Genomic DNA, 20,850 nt, shown 5'->3' on the forward strand with positions numbered 1-20,850 from the left:
AACATGTCTCTACTGTGGTAAAGTCCATTAAAGCTTCCTGAGAACAGCGGTCTGGCTTTGTAACATGTCTCTACTGTGGTAAAGTCCATTAAAGCTTCCTGAGAACAGAGGTCTGACTATTTCAAGTGGCAGTGAAAGGTGAGGATTAGTCTTAACGCACACTGAAGAGGGGGCTTGTACCCTGCTCTCTCCTGGTCCGCGTCCCAAATGGCACCCTATCCCCTATGTAGTGCACTACTTTTGACCAGGGCCCATAGGGAATAGGGTGCCATTTGGGATGTGGCCCAGGAGAGAGCAGGGTATACGGTCTGGGTCTGAAATGACACACTTTTCCCCTTTGGGCCCTGGTCAAAAGTAGTGCACTACATATATTGAATAGGGTGCCATTTGGGACGTAACTCTGCTCTGTGCTCTAACACAGCTGAGCAGGTCTGGAGAAAAACACTTAGTCCATCCTTTCTCTTAGATGATGTCAGCCTGGACAAGAGGTATTTACAACTGGACAGGTTCCAATAATGTTGTCTGGTGACGTCAGCCTGGACAACAGGTATTCAGCAGAGGACAGGTCCCAATAATGTTGTCTGGTGATGTCAGCCTGGACAACAGGTATTCAGCAGAGGACAGGTCCCAATAATGTTGTCTGGTGATGTCAGCCTGGACAACAGGTATTCAGCAGAGGACAGGTTCCAATAATGTTGTCTGGGGATTACCATCTAGAGAGGTTGTTTTGAAATACAGACAACCACTTTAGTGGTACTTTGTTGCATTCTGGTGGAATGCTTATGCCAACAGACTTGGATCGATTTAATCAGTGATTTTGAGTAGAAATCGCTGGAATATATATCTATTTAAAAATAAATAGAAGAGACTGTTGCCTGCTGTGGACTGGACTGCTCCCAAACAAGCTGCTGTTTTCATCATAGCATACCATTATATCCCTAACTGCTGTTTTCATCATAGCATACCATTATATCCCTGACTGCTATTTTCATCATAGCATACCATTATATCCCTGACTGCTATTTTCATCATAGCATACCATTATATCCCTAACTGCTGTTTTCATCATAGCATACCATTATATCCCTGACTGCTATTTTCATCATAGCATACCATTATATCCCTAACTGCTGTTTTCATCATAGCATACCATTATATCCCTGACTGCTATTTTCATCATAGCATACCATTATATCCCTAACTGCTGTTTTCATCATAGCATACCATTATATCCCTAACTGCTATTTTCATCATAGCATACCATTATATCCCTAACTGCTATTTTCATCATAGCATACCATTATATCCCTGACTGCTATTTTCATCATAGCATACCATTATATCCCTGACTGCTATTTTCATCATAGCATACCATTATATCCCTGATGCTATTTTCATCATAGCATACCATTATATCCCTGACTGCTATTTTCATCATAGCATACCATTATATCCCTAACTGCTGTTTTCATCATAGCATACCATTATATCCCTAACTGCTATTTTCATCATAGCATACCATTATATCCCTGACTGCTATTTTCATCATAGCATACCATTATATCCCTAACTGCTATTTTCATCATAGCATACCATTATATCCCTGACTGCTATTTTCATCATAGCATACCATTTATATCCCTAACTGCTATTTTCATCATAGCATACCATTATATCCCTGACTGCTATTTTCATCATAGCATACCATTATATCCCTAACTGCTATTTTCATCATAGCATACCATTATATCCCTGACTGCTATTTTCATCATAGCATACCATTATATCCCTAACTGCTATTTCCATCATAGCATACCATTATATCCCTAACTGCTATTTTCATCATAGCATACCATTATATCCCTGACTGCTATTTTCATCATAGTTTTTAGCTTCTTCTGTCAGTTCAACTCAGACGAACTTACCCTGAAAGATACTAACATTCTTAGAACTCCCAGAACAATGGTTCTGTCTCAAATAGCACCCTATTCCCTGTAGTGCTCTGGTCAAATAGCACCCTATTCCCTATAGTGCTCTGGTCAAATAGCACCGTATTCCCTATAGTGCTCTGGTCAAATAGCACCATATTCCCTATAGTGCTCTGGTCAAATAGCACCCTATTCCCTATAGTGCTCTGGTCAAATAGCACCATATTCCCTATAGTGCTCTGGTCAAATAGCACCCTATTCCCTATAGTGCCCTGTAGTGCTCTGGTCAAATAGCACCCTATTCCCTATAGTGCTCTGGTCAAATAGCACCCTATTCCCTATAGTGCTCTGGTCAAATAGCACCCTATTCCCTATAGTGCCCTGTAGTGCTCTGGTCAAATAGCACCCTATTCCCTATAGTGCCCTGTAGTGCTCTGGTCAAATAGCACCCTATTCCCTATAGTGCTCTGGTCAAATAGCACCCTATTCCCTGTAGTGCCTTGGGCTCTGGTCAAAAGTACTGTACTATATAGAGAATAGGGTTCTATTTGAGATGTTTTCAATGTCAGCAGTTATAATATGTTTGCTGATCTCAGTAGTAGGTGTTTGGTTGTAGCTTAGTAAATAACTTGAATAGTGCCACACAGTCTTCACACGGTATAGCTGTCCATGAGGCCAGACACAAAGTTAGACACAGAAATGGAGCTGAAACGTCATCATAGTTGTGGAAAGCAGCACAACATAGCTCAATGTCTCCATCCCTCACCGTTCGGAAGGAAGATACTAGTTCAGTCCAGTCGCTAGCTAGCTAAGCCAATGTCTCCAGACAGATACTAGTTCAGTCCAGTCGCTAGCTAGCTAAGCCAATGTCTCCAGACAGATACTAGTTCAGTCCAGTCGCTAGCTAGCTAAGCCAATGTCTCCAGAGAGATACTAGTTCAGTCCAGTCGCTAGCTAGCTAAGCCAATGTCTCCATACAGATACTAGTCCGGTCGCTAGCTAGCTAAGCCAATGTCTCCATACAGATACTAGTCCAGTCGCTAGCTAGCTAAGCCAATGTCTCCAGACAGATACTAGTCCGGTCGCTAGCTAGCTAAGCCAATGTCTCCATCCCTCACCGTTCAGAAGGAAGGGGGTTTACAGACAGATACTAGTTCAGTCCAGTCCAGTCGCTAGCTAAGCCAATGTCTCCATACAGATACTAGTTCAGTCAGTCACTAGCTAGCTAAGCCAATGTCTCCAGACAGATACTAGTTCAGTCAGTCACTAGCTAGCTAAGCCAATGTCTCCAGACAGATACTAGTTCAGTCCAGTCGCTAGCTAGCTAAGCCAATGTCTCCAGACAGATACTAGTTCAGTTCAGTCGCTAGCTAGCTAAGCCAATGTCTCCATACAGATACTAGTCCAGTCGCTAGCTAGCTAAGCCAATGTCTCCAGATAGATACTAGTCCAGTCGCTAGCTAGCTAAGCCAATGTCTCCATACAGATACTAGTCCAGTCACTAGCTAGCTAAGCCAATGTCTCCAGACAGATACTAGTCCAGTCGCTAGCTAGCTAAGCCAATGTCTCCAGACAGATACTAGTTCAGTCCAGTCACTAGCTAGCTAAGCCAATGTCTCCAGACAGATACTAGTCCAGTCCAGTCGCTAGCTAGCTAAGCCAATGTCTCCATACAGATACTAGTTCAGTCCAGTCGCTAGCTAGCTAAGCCAATGTCTCCATACAGATACTAGTCCAGTCGCTAGCTAGCTAAGCCAATGTCTCCAGACAGATACTAGTTCAGTCCAGTCGCTAGCTAGCTAAGCCAATGTCTCCATACAGATACTAGTCCAGTCGCTAGCTAGCTAAGCCAATGTCTCCAGACAGATACTAGTTCAGTCCAGTCGCTAGCTAGCTAAGCCAATGTCTCCATACAGATACTAGTCCAGTCCAGTCGCTAGCTAGCTAAGCCAATGTCTCCAGACAGATACTAGTTCAGTCCAGTCGCTAGCTAGCTAAGCCAATGTCTCCAGACATATACTAGTCCGGTCGCTAGCTAGCTAAGCCAATGTCTCCAGACAGATACTAGTTCAGTCGCTAGCTAGCTAAGCCAATGTCTCCATCCCTCACCGTTCAGAAGGAAGGGGGTTTACAGACAGATACTAGTTCAGTCCAGTCCAGTCGCTAGCTAGCTAAGCCAATGTCTCCATACAGATACTAGTCCAGTCCAGTCGCTAGCTAGCTAAGCCAATGTCTCCAGACAGATACTAGTTCAGTCCAGTCGCTAGCTAGCTAAGCCAATGTCTCCAGACAGATACTAGTCCAGTCGCTAGCTAGCTAAGCCAATGTCTCCATACAGATACTAGTCCAGTCCAGTCGCTAGCTAGCTAAGCCAATGTCTCCATACAGATACTAGTCCGGTCGCTAGCTAGCTAAGCCAATGTCTCCATACAGATACTAGTCCAGTCGCTAGCTAGCTAAGCCAATGTCTCCAGACATATACTAGTCCGGTCGCTAGCTAGCTAAGCCAATGTCTCCATACAGATACTAGTCCGGTCGCTAGCTAGCTAAGCCAATGTCTCCATACAGATACTAGTCCAGTCGCTAGCTAGCTAAGCCAATGTCTCCATACAGATACTAGTCCGGTCGCTAGCTAGCTAAGCCAATGTCTCCAGACATATACTAGTCCGGTCGCTAGCTAGCTAAGCCAATGTCTCCAGACAGATACTAGTCCGGTCGCTAGCTAGCTAAGCCAATGTCTCCAGACAGATACTAGTCCGGTCGCTAGTGTTGATGATCACAAGTTTACTGGAGAACGGAGACCAAGTAGAGACTTTCGGACAAGGTGGATAATTGTATAATATAAGGCAGTTTATTCAGAGGTAAAGATATCTGTAAATAGCGTGCACGGACCCGTTCGTCAATCTCGTAGGGAGATATCTGAGAGAGAGCCCCTAAACATTGTGTGCTGACATTTTATACAATAAAATGAAGTAGGTTGATTCTAGTAGTTCTGATCTTCTGATTGGTCCTGATGAGTTGGGCGAGGTCACCTCCAGGCTAGTGTCACTGTTGCATTGGCTCTGAGTCGGGTTCTCTGTCTTCAGATGTTCAGCCTAAGAGAAGGGGATTTTTGTGTGTGTGTGTGCGTGTGTGTGTTTAACAATGATGATGTGTGTGTGTGTGTGTGTGCGTGTGTGTGTTTAACAATGATGATGTGTGTGTGTGTGTGTGTGTGTGTGTGTGTGTGTGTATGTGTATGTGTGTGTGTGTGTGTGTGTGTATGTGTGTATGTGTGTATGTGTGTGTGTGTGTGTGTGTGTGTGTGTGTGTGTATGTGTGTGTATGTGTGTGTATGTGTGTGTATGTGTGTGTGTGTGTGTATGTGTATGTGTGTGTGTGTGTGGGGGTGTGTGTGTGTGTGTCCTCAGAGCAAGAACTCGTGAGTTGGAAGAACTGAGAGACCTATGGCGTGGGTGTTGTCCATAGCCACCTGCTGATAAGGCCGACAAGATAGAAGTCTTTGTGCATTGTATTAAATACAAAGGCCCAACACAAGATGGGTTATGCACAAGATTTTAGTCAGACCAAGCTATAACATTATATATTTACTACGACACTAGCTAGCTAAGCCAATGTCTCCATACAGATACTAGTTCAGTCAGTCACTAGCTAGCTAAGCCAATGTCTCCATACAGATACTAGTTCAGTCGCTAGCTAGCTAAGCCAATGTCTCCAGACAGATACTAGTTCAGTCCAGTCGCTAGCTAGCTAAGCCAATGTCTCCATACAGATACTAGTCCAGTCCAGTCGCTAGCTAAGCCAATGTCTCCAGACAGATACTAGTTCAGTCCAGTCGCTAGCTAAGCCAATGTCTCCAGAGAGATACTAGTTCAGTCCAGTCGCTAGCTAGCTAAGCCAATGTCTCCATACAGAAACTAGTCCAGTCGCTAGCTAGCTAAGCCAATGTCTCCAGACAGATACTAGTCCAGTCCAGTCGCTAGCTAGCTAAGCCAATGTCTCCATACAGAAACTAGTCCAGTCGCTAGCTAGCTAAGCCAATGTCTCCATACAGAAACTAGTCCAGTCGCTAGCTAGCTAAGCCAATGTCTCCAGACAGATACTAGTTCAGTCCAGTCGCTAGCTAGCTAAGCCAATGTCTCCAGACAGATACTAGTCCAGTCGCTAGCTAGCTAAGCCAATGTCTCCATACAGATACTAGTCCAGTCCAGTCGCTAGCTAAACCAATGTCTCCATACAGATACTAGTCCAGTCACTAGCTAGCTAAGCCAATGTCTCCAGACAGAAACTAGTTCAGTCCAGTCGCTAGCTAGCTAAGCCAATGTCTCCATACAGATACTAGTTCAGTCCAGTCGCTAGCTAGCTAAGCCAATGTCTCCATACAGATACTAGTTCAGTCCAGTCCAGTCGCTAGCTAGCTAAGCCAATGTCTCCAGACAGATACTAGTTCAGTCCAGTCGCTAGCTAGCTAAGCCAATGTCTCCATACAGATACTAGTCCAGTCCAGTCGCTAGCTAGCTAAGCCAATGTCTCCAGACAGATACTAGTTCAGTCGCTAGCTAGCTAAGCCAATGTCTCCATACAGATACTAGTCCAGTCCAGTCGCTAGCTAGCTAAGCCAATGTCTCCAGACAGATACTAGTTCAGTCCAGTCGCTAGCTAGCTAAGCCAATGTCTCCAGACAGATACTAGTTCAGTCGCTAGCTAGCTAAGCCAATGTCTCCATACAGATACTAGTCCAGTCGCTAGCTAGCTAAGCCAATGTCTCCATACAGATACTAGTCCGGTCGCTAGCTAGCTAAGCCAATGTCTCCAGACAGATACTAGTCCAGTCGCTAGCTAGCTAAGCCAATGTCTCCATACAGATACTAGTCCAGTCGCTAGCTAGCTAAGCCAATGTCTCCATACAGATACTAGTCCGGTCGCTAGCTAGCTAAGCCAATGTCTCCATACAGATACTAGTCCAGTCGCTAGCTAGCTAAGCCAATGTCTCCATACAGATACTAGTCCAGTCGCTAGCTAGCTAAGCCAATGTCTCCATACAGATACTAGTCCAGTCGCTAGCTAGCTAAGCCAATGTCTCCATACAGATACTAGTCCAGTCGCTAGCTAGCTAAGCCAATGTCTCCATACAGATACTAGTCCGGTCGCTAGCTAGCTAAGCCAATGTCTCCAGACAGATACTAGTCCGGTCGCTAGCTAGCTAAGCCAATGTCTCCATACAGATACTAGTCCGGTCGCTAGCTAGCTAAGCCAATGTCTCCATACAGATACTAGTCCAGTCGCTAGCTAGCTAAGCCAATGTCTCCATACAGATACTAGTCCGGTCGCTAGCTAGCTAAGCCAATGTCTCCATACAGATACTAGTCCGGTCGCTAGCTAGCTAAGCCAATGTCTCCATACAGATACTAGTCCAGTCGCTAGCTAGCTAAGCCAATGTCTCCATACAGATACTAGTCCGGTCGCTAGCTAGCTAAGCCAATGTCTCCATACAGATACTAGTCCGGTCGCTAGCTAGCTAAGCCAATGTCTCCATACAGATACTAGTCCGGTCGCTAGCTAGCTAAGCCAATGTCTCCAGACAGATACTAGTCCAGTCGCTAGCTAGCTAAGCCAATGTCTCCATACAGATACTAGTCCAGTCGCTAGCTAGCTAAGCCAATATCTCCAGACAGAAACTAGTCCGGTCGCTAGCTAGCTAAGCCAATGTCTCCAGACAGATACTAGTCCAGTCGCTAGCTAGCTAAGCCAATGTCTCCATACAGATACTAGTCCAGTCGCTAGCTAGCTAAGCCAATGTCTCCAGACAGATACTAGTCCAGTCGCTAGCTAGCTAGCTAAGCACACCCACCACTGTGACTGACATCATGTTGGAACGCCTACAGTACACACACGGACAAACTAACGACTGCTGGGAAAAAAGGTACAACTATTCTGTCTAGTAGAAACGATGAGACACACTCGCACACACAAACACACACGCATACGAACACACAAACACACGCACACACAAACACACACGCATACGCACACACAAACACACACTCGCACACACAAACACACGCATACGCACACACAAACACACGCATACGCACACACAAACACACGCATACGCACACACAAACACACACACGCACACACAAACACACACTCGCACACACAAACACACACGAACACACTATTTCTCTCTCTGCACCCCCCTTGTTTTCGAGCCCTGTCTCAGAGGAATGGACTGACAGGAAACACTGTTGTTTGGAGACGCTGAAGTGTGTGTGTGCTCCTACTGCCTTGGCAGCCATTGCTCCTCACTCTCTCACTCTGTGTGTGTGTGTGTTTTTCCCTCCCGTCCGTCCTCAGCCCGTCTCCTACTGACTTGGCTGGCCCTGAGAAGCAACAGCAGCCTCCGACTGTCCAGGAGCAACAAGGGAACAAGACCGAGAGGAACACCTTCAGGTAAGCACTGTTACTGTACCTCTCGGGGACCGGGACAGAGACGAGGACTGAGACAGAGTTGTTTATCAGTGTGTGGGTGAGGGAGGGGAGATGATGTACCTGCTGAGGGTCACTGTCATTATGATGAAAGCAAGGGGGGGGGGGGTTATATACACTACCAGTCAAACGTTTGGACACACCTACTCATTCAAGGGTTTTTCTTTATTTTTACTATTTTCTACATTGTAGAATAATAGTGAAGACATCAAAACTATGAAATAACACATATGGAATCATGTAGTAACCAAAAAAGTGTTAAACAAATCAAAATATATTTTATATTTGAGATTCTTCAAATATTTACATTTACATCATTTAGCAGACGCTCTTATCCAGAGCGACTTACAAATTGATAGCCACCCTTTGCCTTGATGACAGCGTTGCACTCTCTTGGCATTCTCTCAACCAGCTTCACCTGGAATGCTTTTCCAACAGTCTTGAAGGAGTTCCCTCGTATGCTGAGCACTTGTTGGCTGCTTTTCTTTCACTCTGCAGGGGGGGATTATATACCTGCTGAGGATCACTGTCATTGTGATGAAAGCAGGGGGGGAGATTATATACCTTTTTAAGTGTTTCACTGATAAGGATAGCCATCACACGTTAGAGAGATCTTTCACCAGTGTTTGGTCGTGTGGTGACTAGTATATTATTTGAGATGCTTTATGTCCACCGTTGAGCTTTTGATCATCTTCCGTTTTGGATAAGCCAACCAGTGATTGCTCACTGACATTAAAACATTTTTGGTGACCATTTAAGAGACTCATTTGACACCATAATTTGTCTTCAACCTCCATTTTTTTCGGCTAGATATAATGTAAATAGTTTCAGTATGTCTAATGGTCATTATTTGTCCTGTAACATTGACTCTAAATCATCTTGTATTGAATTAGAAGTCTTGACTTTCCTCTCTTCATGTCAGCTTTGTCTCTCTCTGACTCTCTCTCCCCCCTCTCCTCCTCTCTATCTTTCTCTCTCCCCTCTCTATCTTTCACTCTCTCCTCTTTTCTCTCTCTCTCCCTCTTTCTGTCTCTTTCTCTGATGTTTCCTTCTCTCCTCTCCTCCTCCATTCCCTCACCTCTCCCTCTCCTCCTCTTTCCCGCTCTCCTCCTCCTTCCCTCTCTCCTCCTCCTTCCCTCGCTCCTCTCCTCCTTCCCTCTCCTTCTCCTCCTCTTTCCCGCTCTCCTCCTCCATTCCCTCGCTCCTCTCCTCCTCCATTCCCTCGCTCCTCTCCTCCTCCTTCATAATGTCTGGCTGCCATCCTAATCTCTTTCCTTGCTGCTGTGGTTGCCCAACATTCCCTCCCTCCCTCCCTCCCTCCCTCCCTCCCTCCACCCCTCCCTCCCTCCCTCCCTCCCTCCCTCCCTCCCTCCCTCCCTCCACCCCTCCTCTTCCTCTCCTTGTACAGCTCTGATCAGGCCAGCCACGATGCCGTTTGGTGAGTAGCCCTCTGCACGGCCAAAGAATGTGACTTTCTGTGAGGCGCCGTTGTGATTTTAAATCATTAAGATAGTTAGTCATTTAAAGGAATGAGAGACAGAGAGAGAGAGAGAGAGAGAGGGAGAGGGAGACGGAGGAAGAGAGGAAGGGACTGATGGAGGGAGGGATGGAAGATAGAGAGATGAAGGGAAGGATGGTGGGAGGGAATGAGGGAGGCACCACGCTGTTCAGACTTCCTGACAACAACCGACAGATGGGGCCCGTCAATTCAAATCCCCAATTAGAGACTTCAATTCAGGCCTTATGTAAGAGGGCTGTCACTGGAACATTAGCTGTATAGCTAAAGTGGGTTGACCATATTCTGTCGCAGTGTCTAGCATCACATTCAGAGGCTGTATTATGGTATAACATACAAAATAAATGATTAACACCACATTCTGTTGATAGAACCATATAGGGCAAACGGTTTAATACACAGAGCGAGACGGATTCTGGCAGCAGGTGAAACAACATTGAAGAATGCTTTGCTACGCTGCTCCAATTTTCAGCTATTTTCTCTCTCTCTCTGTTTCTGTCCAGAAGTTTAAACCCTCTCCTCTCTTTCCCTGGCCTGCCTCTGTTTCTGTCCAGAAGTTTAAACCCTCTCCTCTCTTTCCCTGGCCTGCCTCTGTTTCTGTCCAGAAGTTTAAACTCTCTCCTCTCTTTCCCTGGCCTGCCTCTGTTTCTGTCCAGAAGTTTAAACTCTCTTTTTCTTTTATTACCCTTCCCTTTAAAGCTGCAATATGTAACTTTTTGGGCGACCCGACCAAATTCAAATAGCAATATGAGTTATAGATCTGTCATTCTCATTAAAAGCAAGTCTAAGAAGCGGCAGATCTGTTCTATGTGCTCTATTTCTTTGCTTCCCGTTCTTAAGTTTTGTTTTTGCGTTTTTTTCTTTCGGGTTTGTACACCAGATTCAAACATTTGAAAATACAATATTTTTGGTTTATTGAAAATATATTTCACAGCGGTTTAGATGGTATAATGATTCTCTACACTATACATTGCTTGTTTTGTCACATAAACTGAAATTAGGCGAACTATTAGAATTTTTGCAACCAGGAAATGGTTGCATATTGCACCTTTTTAAAGTATGAATGGTTTCAATAGCGGCATGGAATTGTTTCTGATGATGATGTGGAAGTTTGGAATGCAATGATGACACAATGTTATGACTATCACATTCTGTTCAGATGATTTAATTACCATGGAGACCAGGTTACCATGCTCATCATCTCATCTATCAGCCAGCTCACTCTCTCTTGTCTATATGTGGAGACCAGGTTACCATGCTCATCTATTTGGATGTTCAACCATTGTTTACCATATATTAAACATAACTAAGTGCTGGATTTGACTGTTAGTGGCTACGTGTTCTAGTGTGGACACTAGAGAAGTATTTCCTGCTTAATATGTACTTAGCTGCATTATAGTGTTGTTACTGTTCACGTTATTATAGACATTGGTATTGACGTGACCTTTACCCTCCTGTGGTGTCATCAGCCAGAGTCGGAGTAGTACGACGTGACACTACCACGTGTTGAGTTGGTATATCTCTCTTCAGTATCCTACCACGTGTTGAGTTGGTATCTCTCTCCTGTATCCTACCACGTGTTGAGTTGGTATCTCTCTCTCCAGTATCATACCACGTGTTGAGTTGGTATCTCTCTCTCCTGTATCCTACCACGTGTTGAGTTGGTATCTCTCTCCTGTATCCTACCACGTGTTGAGTTGGTATATCTCTCTCCAGTATCCTACCACGTGTTGAGTTGGTATCTCTCTCTCCTGTATCCTACCACGTGTTGAGTTGGTATCTCTCTCCTGTATCCTACCACGTGTTGAGTTGGTATATCTCTCTCCAGTATCCTACCATGTGTTGAGTTGGTATCTCTCTCTCCTGTATCCTACCACTACCTCCTGTTGAGTTGGTATATCTCTTTCCTGTATCCTACCACATGTAGAGTTGGTATCTCTCTCCTGTATCCTACCACTATCTCATGTTGAGTTGGTATCTCTCTCTCCTGTATCCTACCACTACCTCATGTTGAGTTGGTATCTCTCTCTCCTGTATCCTACCACTATCTCATGTTGAGTTGGTATCTCTCTCTCCTGTATCCTACCACTATCTCATGTTGAGTTGGTATCTCTCTCCTGTATCCTACCACTATCTCATGTTGAGTTGGTATCTCTCTCTCCTGTATCCTACCACTATCTCATGTTGAGTTGGTATCTCTCTCCTGTATCCTACCACTATCTCATGTTGAGTTGGTATCTCTCTCTCCTGTATCCTACCACTATCTCATGTTGAGTTGGTATCTCTCTCCTGTATCCTACCACTATCTCATGTTGAGTTGGTATCTCTCTCTCCTGTATCCTACCACTATCTCATGTTGAGTTGGTATCTCTCTCCTGTATCCTACCACTATCTCATGTTGAGTTGGTATCTCTCTCTCCTGTATCCTACCACTATCTCATGTTGAGTTGGTATCTCTCTCCTGTATCCTACCACTATCTCATGTTGAGTTGGTATCTCTCTCCTGTATCCTTCCACTATCTCGTGTTGAGTTGGTATCTCTCTCCTGTATCCTACCACTATCTCATGTTGAGTTGGTATCTCTCTCCTGTATCCTACCACTATCTCATGTTGAGTTGGTATCTCTCTCCTGTATCCTACCACTACCTCATGTTGAGTTGGTATCGCTCTCCTGTATCCTACCACTACCTCGTGTTGAGTTGGTATCTCTCTCCTGTATCCTACCACTATCTCATGTTGAGTTGGTATCTCTCTCCTGTATCCTACCACTATCTCGTGTTGAGTTGGTATCTTTCTCCTGTATCCTACCACTATCTCGTGTTGAGTTGGTATCTCTCTCCTGTATCCTACCACTATCTCATGTTGAGTTGGTATCTCTCTCCTGTATCCTACCACTATCTCATGTTGAGTTGGTATCTCTCTCCTGTATCCTACCACTATCTCATGTTGAGTTGGTATCGCTCTCCTGTATCCTACCACTATCTCATGTTGAGTTGGTATCTCTCTCCTGTATCCTACCACTATCTAATGTTGAGTTGGTATCTCTCTCCTGTATCCTACCACTATCTAATGTTGAGTTGGTATATCTCTCTCCTGTATCCTACCACGTGTTGAGTTGGTATCTCTCTCCTGTATCCTACCACTACCTCATGTTGAGTTGGTATCTCTCTCCTGTATCCTACCACTACCTCATGTTGAGTTGGTATCTCTCTCCTGTATCCTACCACTACCTCATGTTGAGTTGGTATCGCTCTCCTGTATCCTACCACTACCTCGTGTTGAGTTGGTATCTCTCTCCTGTATCCTACCACTATCTCATGTTGAGTTGGTATCTCTCTCCTGTATCCTACCACTATCTCGTGTTGAGTTGGTATCTTTCTCCTGTATCCTACCACTATCTCGTGTTGAGTTGGTATCTCTCTCCTGTATCCTACCACTATCTCATGTTGAGTTGGTATCTCTCTCCTGTATCCTACCACTATCTCATGTTGAGTTGGTATCTCTCTCCTGTATCCTACCACTATCTCATGTTGAGTTGGTATCGCTCTCCTGTATCCTACCACTATCTCATGTTGAGTTGGTATCTCTCTCCTGTATCCTACCACTATCTAATGTTGAGTTGGTATCTCTCTCCTGTATCCTACCACTATCTAATGTTGAGTTGGTATATCTCTCTCCTGTATCCTACCACGTGTTGAGTTGGTATCTCTCTCCTGTATCCTACCACTACCTCATGTTGAGTTGGTATCTCTCTCCTGTATCCTACCACTACCTCATGTTGAGTTGGTATCTCTCTCCTGTATCCTACCACTATCTCATGTTGAGTTGGTATCTCTCTCCTGTATCCTACCACTATCTCATGTTGAGTTGGTATCTCTCTCCTGTATCCTACCACTATCTCATGTTGAGTTGGTATCTCTCTCCTGTATCCTACCACTATCTAATGTTGAGTTGGTATCTCTCTCTCCTGTATCCTACCACGTGTTGAGTTGGTATCTCTCTCCTGTATCCTACCACTACCTCATGTTGAGTTGGTATATCTCTCTCCTGTATCCTACCACTACCTCATGTTGAGTTGGTATCTCTCTCCTGTATCCTACCACTATCTCATGTTGAGTTGGTATCTCTCTCTCCTGTATCCTACCACGTGTTGAGTTGGTATCTCTCTCCTGTATCCTACCACTACCTCATGTTGAGTTGGTATATCTCTCTCCTGTATCCTACCACTACCTCATGTTGAGTTGGTATCTCTCTCCTGTATCCTACCACTATCTCATGTTGAGTTGGTATCTCTCTCCTGTATCCTACCACTATCTCATGTTGAGTTGGTATCTCTCTCCTGTATCCTACCACTATCTCATGTTGAGTTGGTATCTCTCTCCTGTATCCTACCACTATCTCATGTTGAGTTGGTATCTCTCTCCTGTATCCTACCACTATCTCATGTTGAGTTGGTATCTCTCTCCTGTATCCTACCACTATCTCATGTTGAGTTGGTATCTCTCTCCTGTATCCTACCACTATCTCATGTTGAGTTGGTATCTCTCTCCTGTATCCTACCACTATCTCATGTTGAGTTGGTATCTCTCTCCTGTATCCTACCACTATCTAATGTTGAGTTGGTATCTCTCTCTCCTGTATCCTACCACGTGTTGAGTTGGTATCTCTCTCCTGTATCCTACCACTACCTCGTGTTGAGTTGGTATATCTCTCTCCTACATGGCTGGACACCTTTTTTATTTCTTAGTTTGGAAGCGAAGGAAATTCATATTGAAACGTGTGTGTGGACATTCCTTGTCAAGTTACCACACTGCAGTATGATTTGATTAGCATCCATTTTGTTAATGAAACGTTATGGTGTTGGTGGTTGGTTGATGTGTACTGTAGAGGTATAAACCCATGTTCTCTCCCCAGCCCAGAGGACTGTAATGTTAATATGGACAAGCCCGTCCTCAGGAAGTTTGAGTAAGTACAGTGTGGTTATGGGAGCATTGTGTGCATGATGGGAGGTGGCCGACCTGCTTGGAGCCTGCTGCTGTTTCTGGGGGTCTGGGGGTCATGGCTGGGTCCTAAATGGGGCCCTATTCCCTGCATAGTGCAAAACTTTTGACCAGAGCCAATAGGCTTCTAATGGTCAAAGCAGTGGACTTTGTATTGAATAAGGTGCCATTTGGGGACGGTAGCCTGGGTGTTATGGTGTGTGGCGTCCATTTTGAAACGGTGTGTTGATGTTAACGTGTGTGTGGTCTGCGGTTTGTGATTTTAAAGTCGGTTCAACCAATCAATTAACAGGGTTTTATCGTGAACGTTCATTGACGTTACAGGGTTCAAGACACAGATTGAGCAGAAATGAAGGTGTAAGATTCATCACATGACAACAAGCTAGATTAAAGGGAATCATATTCATCATCTCCGGCACCACCCCAACATCAACACATGTGAAAACGGCGCTTTTCTATGTTTTGTAGTAAAACATGTTTCTAATGACATCATCGATGTGACTCCTGTGATATTAACCAATGATGAGGAGGCGTTGCCTACTAATTGTCTGCTAATTGGTTGATGATGTCATTGGAAACACTTATATTCCTCTATCTTTTTTAACTACAAAACATAGAAAAGTTCCATTTTCACATATGTTGATGTTGGGGTGGTGCTGGAAAAAACAAAAAATGGAGAAAAATATGCGTACTTTCGTTATGAAACACCATTTTCCACCACCATGCTAGAGTAGCTAATGCTAATCCCGGATGTTCCATATTGCGTTCAGCCAATCAGGTTGCAGCAGTCTGTTTTTTCACCCCTGGTCTGATAGTTTCAAAACTCTAGCGTTGACAGGAACTAGCATTAGCTACTCTAGCATGGTGGTGGAAAATGGTGTTTCATAAAGAAAGTACGCATTTTTCTCAAATTGTTAATTTTTTTTTTTTTTTTTTTGCTTTCTCGCCATTAAATCGAGTTAAAGTGGAAATCTATGCCTTTGCAGCCTAAATAGAGAATGTTTTATGTACGACCCGGTCCACAGGGGATACGAGTGTAGAACCGGCTGCATACATTCCCTTTGGACGGTAAGATGGAACGACTCAATACGGACTCAGAGAGAAGATTAAAGCAGTAAATCTGAGTGATGCGTTGCAGTGATCCAGGGGGCCTGTTTTAGCTGGAGTAGCTGCCTGCCCCTACTGAGCCCTCCCCTGGGGAAGGAGGGACGGTCCAGGGGGCCTGTTTTAGCTGGAGTAGCTGCCTGCCCCTACTGAGCCCTCCCCTGGGGGAAGGAGGGACGGAGAGTGGCTTCTTGGTGTGGTGGTTGGCTTGGCTTCTGTCTCTGGCTAGGACCTTAACATCTGAGAGCGTGGGCAGCATATCTGTGGCAGGGGGCCGAGGAGTGTAATGGGTTTTTCACAGCTTTGCTGCAGGGTATGGTATCTGTTCTGATCTGTTCTGGGGAACGAACATCAAATTCTTTTTGGTTATAAATGAGACTATAATCAGTATAATTCTAGACTATAATCAGTTTGTCTGGATCAGGTCAGGGGGTTTCTGTCTCTTCTGATCTGTCGGATCTAATCTATTGTTTTATTGGTGTGATCCTGGATGGTTGCCCCGTAATGGTGTTGTGGACCTCTGCATGGCGGCTCAGTCACCACCAGTTTCCTCCCTGTCTGTGTTCCTGTAGAGGCACCTTCCTCCGCAGCCTGGCCGCCACCCAGTGGGAGAAGAAGAGTAGGAGTCAACACAAGAAGCTCCAGGATAGGCTGTCCCAGGATGACATCATAGTCACGTCCACCAGGGCAGAGGAGGAGGAGACCTCGCCTGCAGACAGCAGCCCCAGTACACCCACTGAAGGTACTGCACCCTAAACAAGCCCCTACCCTAGTCCTCTAGCCCTAACCCCCCTGTTGAAACCAGCCCCTACCCTAGTCCTCTAGCCCTGACCCCCCCTGTTGAAACCAGCCCCTACCCTAGTCCTCTAGCCCTAACCCCCCTGTTGAAACCAGCCCCTACCCTAGTCCTCTAGCCCTAACCCCCCTGTTGAAACCAGCCCCTACCCTAGTCCTCTAGCCCTAACCCCCCTGTTGAAACCAGCCCCTACCCTAGCCCTCTAGCCCTAACCCCCCTGTTGAAACCAGCCCCTACCCTAGTCCTCTAGCCCTAACCCCCCTGTTGAAACCAGCCCCTACCCTAGTCCTCTAGCCCTAACCCCCCTGTTGAAACCAGCCCCTACCCTAGTCCTCTAGCCCTAACCCCCCTGTTGAAACCAGCCCCTACCCTAGTCCTCTAGCCCTAACCCCCCTGTTGAAACCAGCTCCTACCCTAGTCCTCTAGCCCTAACCCCCCCTGTTGAAACCAGCCCCTACCCTAGTCCTCTAGCCCTAACCCCCCTGTTGAAACCAGCCCCTACCCTAGTCCTAACCCCCCTGTTGAAACCAGCCCCTACCCTAGCCCTAACCCCCCTGTTGATACCAGCCCCTACCCTAGTCCTCTAGCCCCCCTGTTGAAACCAGCCCCTACCCTAGTCCTCTAGCCCTAACCCCCCTGTTGAAACCAGCCCCTACCCTAGTCCTAACCCCCCTGTTGATACCAGCCCCTACCCTAGTCCTCTAGCCCTAACCCCCCTGTTGAAACCAGCCCCTACCCTAGTCCTCTAGCCCTAACCCCCCTGTTGAAACCAGCCCCTACCCTAGTCCTCTAGCCCTAACCCCCCTGTTGAAACCAGCCCCTACCCTAGTCCTCTAGCCCTAACCCCCCCTGTTGAAACCAGCCCCTACCCTAGTCCTCTAGCCCTGACCCCCCCTGTTGAAACCAGCCCCTACCCTAGTCCTCTAGCCCTAACCCCCCTGTTGAAACCAGCCCCTACCCTAGTCCTCTAGCCCTGACCCCCCCTGTTGATACCAGCCCCTACCCTAGTCCTCTAGCCCTAACCCCCCTGTTGAAACCAGCCCCTACCCTAGTCCTCTAGCCCTAACCCCCCTGTTGAAACCAGCCCCTACCCTAGTCCTCTAGCCCTAACCCCCCTGTTGAAACCAGCCCCTACCCTAGTCCTCTAGCCCTAACCCCCCTGTTGAAACCAGCCCCTACCCTAGTCCTCTAGCCCCCCTGTTGAAACCAGCCCCTACCCTAGTCCTCTAGCCCCCCTGTTGAAACCAGCCCCTACCCTAGTCCTCTAGCCCCCCTGTTGAAACCAGCCCCTACCCTAGTCCTCTAGCCCTAGCCCCCCTGTTGAAACCAGCCCCTACCCTAGTCCTCTAGCCCTAACCCCCCTGTTGAAACCAGCCCCTACCCTAGTCCTCTAGCCCTAACCCCCCTGTTGATACCAGCCCCTACCCTAGCCCTCTAGCCCTAACCCCCCTGTTGAAACCAGCCCCTACCCCTCTAGCCCTAACCCCCCTGTTGAAACCAGCCCCTACCCTAGTCCTCTAGCCCTAACCCCCCTGTTGAAACCAGCCCCTACCCTAGTCCTCTAGCCCTAACCCCCCTGTTGAAACCAGCCCCTACCCTAGTCCTCTAGCCCTAACCCCCCTGTTGAAACCAGCCCCTACCCTAGTCCTCTAGCCCCACTGTTGAAACCAGCCCCTACCCTAGTCCTCTAGCCCTAACCCCCCTGTTGATACCAGCCCCTACCCTAGTCCTCTAGCCCTAACCCCCCTGTTGAAACCAGCCCCTACCCTAGTCCTCTAGCCCTAACCCCCCTGTTGAAACATTTACATTTACATTTTAGTCATTTAGCAGACGCTCTTATCCAGAGCGGCTTACAGGAGCAATTAGGGTTAAGTGCCTTGCTCAAGGGCACATCGACAGATCTTTCACCTAGTCGGCTCGGGGATTAGAACCAGCGACCTTTCGGTTACTGGCACAACGCTGTTAACCACTAAGCTCCCTGACGCCCTACCCTAGCCCTAACCCCCCTGTTGAAACCAGCCCCAGGCCCCTAGCCCCTAGCCCCTAGCCCCAGGCCCCTAGCCCCAGGCCCCTAGCCCCTAGCCCTAACCCCCCTGTTGAAACCAGCCCCTACCCTAGCCCCTAGCCCCTAGCCCCAGGCCCCTAGCCCCTACCCCAGCCCCAGGCCCCTAGCCCCAGGCCCCAGGCCCCTAGCCCCTACCCCAGCCCCAGGCCCCTAGCCCCAGGCCCCTTGCCCCAGGCCCCTAGCCCCAGGCCCCAGGCCCCTTGCCCCAGGCCCCTTGCCCCAGGCCCCTAGCCCCAGGCCCCAGGCCCCTAGCCCCAGGCCCCTAGCCCCTAGCCCCTAGCCCCAGGCCCCTAGCCCCTAGCCCCTAGCCCCAGGCCCCTAGCCCCAGGCCCCTTGCCCCAGGCCCCAGGCCCCTAGCCCCAGGCCCCTTGCCCCAGGCCCCAGGCCCCTAGCCCCAGGCCCCTTGCCCCAGGCCCCTAGCCCCTAGCCCCAGGCCCCTAGCCCCTAGCCCCAGGCCCCTAGCCCCAGACCCCAGGCCCAGTACCCCTGACAGCCTGACCCGGTAGGGCCCTGTCCTGAGAACATCTCTCCTCTCAGACCCTCGTTGAGCCGTCCTAATTGTTAGTGACACACACACACACACGGCGCTTGCCATTGGTCGGCAAACGCTTTGAGCGTCATCACAACACCTCAGAATGAGGAAGTGTTGTTGGGAGCAAGAGGAGGGAGGGCTGATCCTTCCTCTCCAGTCAGATGTGAGACGACCCATGTTTCCAATACCGGGCCCTGCAGTGTCAAACAGGGGCAGGACATTACGTAACATAGCCTCAACTCATTCTGGGAAGGGCGAGAGTTTCTCATTAGAGACCTGGAATAGCTGGAATAGAGGAGGAATAGTTACTTAGGAGGAATAGACCTGGAATAGTAATAGTTACTGAGGAGGAATAGACCTGGAATAGACCTGGAATAGTAATAGTTACTGAGGAGGAATAGACCTGGAATAGTAATAGTTACTGAGGAGGGATAGACCTGGAATAGAGGAGGAATAGACCTGGAATAGAGGAGGAATAGACCTGGAATAGTAATAGTTACTGAGGAGGGATAGACCTGGAATAGAGGAGGAATAGACCTGGAATAGTAATAGTTACTGAGGAGGGATAGACCTGGAATAGAGGAGGAATAGACCTGGAATAGTAATAGTTACTGAGGAGGGATAGACCTGGAATAGTAATAGTTACTGAGGAGGGATAGACCTGGAATAGAGGAGGAATAGACCTGGAATAGTAATAGTTACTGAGGAGGGATAGACCTGGAATAGAGGAGGAATAGACCTGGAATAGTAATAGTTACTGAGGAGGGATAGACCTGGAATAGAGGAGGAATAGACCTGGAACAGTAATAGTTACTGAGGAGGGATAGACCTGGAATAGTAATAGTTACTGAGGAGGGATAGACCTGGAATAGAGGAGGAATAGACCTGGAATAGAGGAGGAATATACCTGGAATAGTAATAGTTACTGAGGAGGGATAGACCTGGAATGGGAATAGTTACTGAGGAGGGATAGACCTGGAATAGAGGAGGAATAGACCTGGAATAGAGGAGGAATAAACCTGGAATAGTAATAGTTACTGAGGAGGGATAGACCTGGAATAGAGGAGGAATAGACCTGGAACAGTAATAGTTACTGAGGAGGGATAGACCTGGAATAGTAATAGTTACTGAGGAGGGATAGACCTGGAATAGTAATAGTTACTGAGGAGGGATAGACCTGGAATAGTAATAGTTACTGAGGAGGGATAGACATGGAATAGGAATAGTTACTGAGGAGGGATAGACCTGGAATAGAGGAGGAATAGACCTGGAATAGAGGAGGAATAGTTACTGAGGAGGAATAGACCTGGAATAGTAATAGTTACTGAGGAGGGATATACCTGGAATAGTAATAGTTACTGAGGAGGGATAGACCTGGAATAGGAATAGTTACTGAGGAGGGATAGACCTGGAATAGACC

The 20,850-nt window shown here is 47.0% G+C and overlaps 1 protein-coding gene across 1 annotated transcript in view; it reads left to right on the forward strand.

Annotated features, from left to right (window-relative positions):
• LOC311123116 (FH1/FH2 domain-containing protein 1-like) overlaps window positions 1–16,779 on the forward strand; it is a gene marked incomplete at its 3' end in the record, with an annotated part of 106,332 nt that extends 89,553 nt beyond the window's left edge. The window contains exons 12-13 of the mRNA XM_084197393.1: window positions 8,286–8,381; window positions 16,610–16,779. Coding sequence (XP_084053519.1) covers window positions 8,286–8,381; window positions 16,610–16,779 — 266 coding nt within the window. The remainder of the gene's footprint in view (window positions 1–8,285; window positions 8,382–16,609) is intronic.
• Between the last annotated feature and the right edge of the window lie 4,071 nt (window positions 16,780–20,850).

This window comes from Coregonus lavaretus, assembly GCF_964263955.1.
Source record: "Coregonus lavaretus genome assembly, contig: HAP1_SCAFFOLD_686, whole genome shotgun sequence".
Classification (NCBI taxonomy): domain Eukaryota; kingdom Metazoa; phylum Chordata; class Actinopteri; order Salmoniformes; family Salmonidae; genus Coregonus; species Coregonus lavaretus.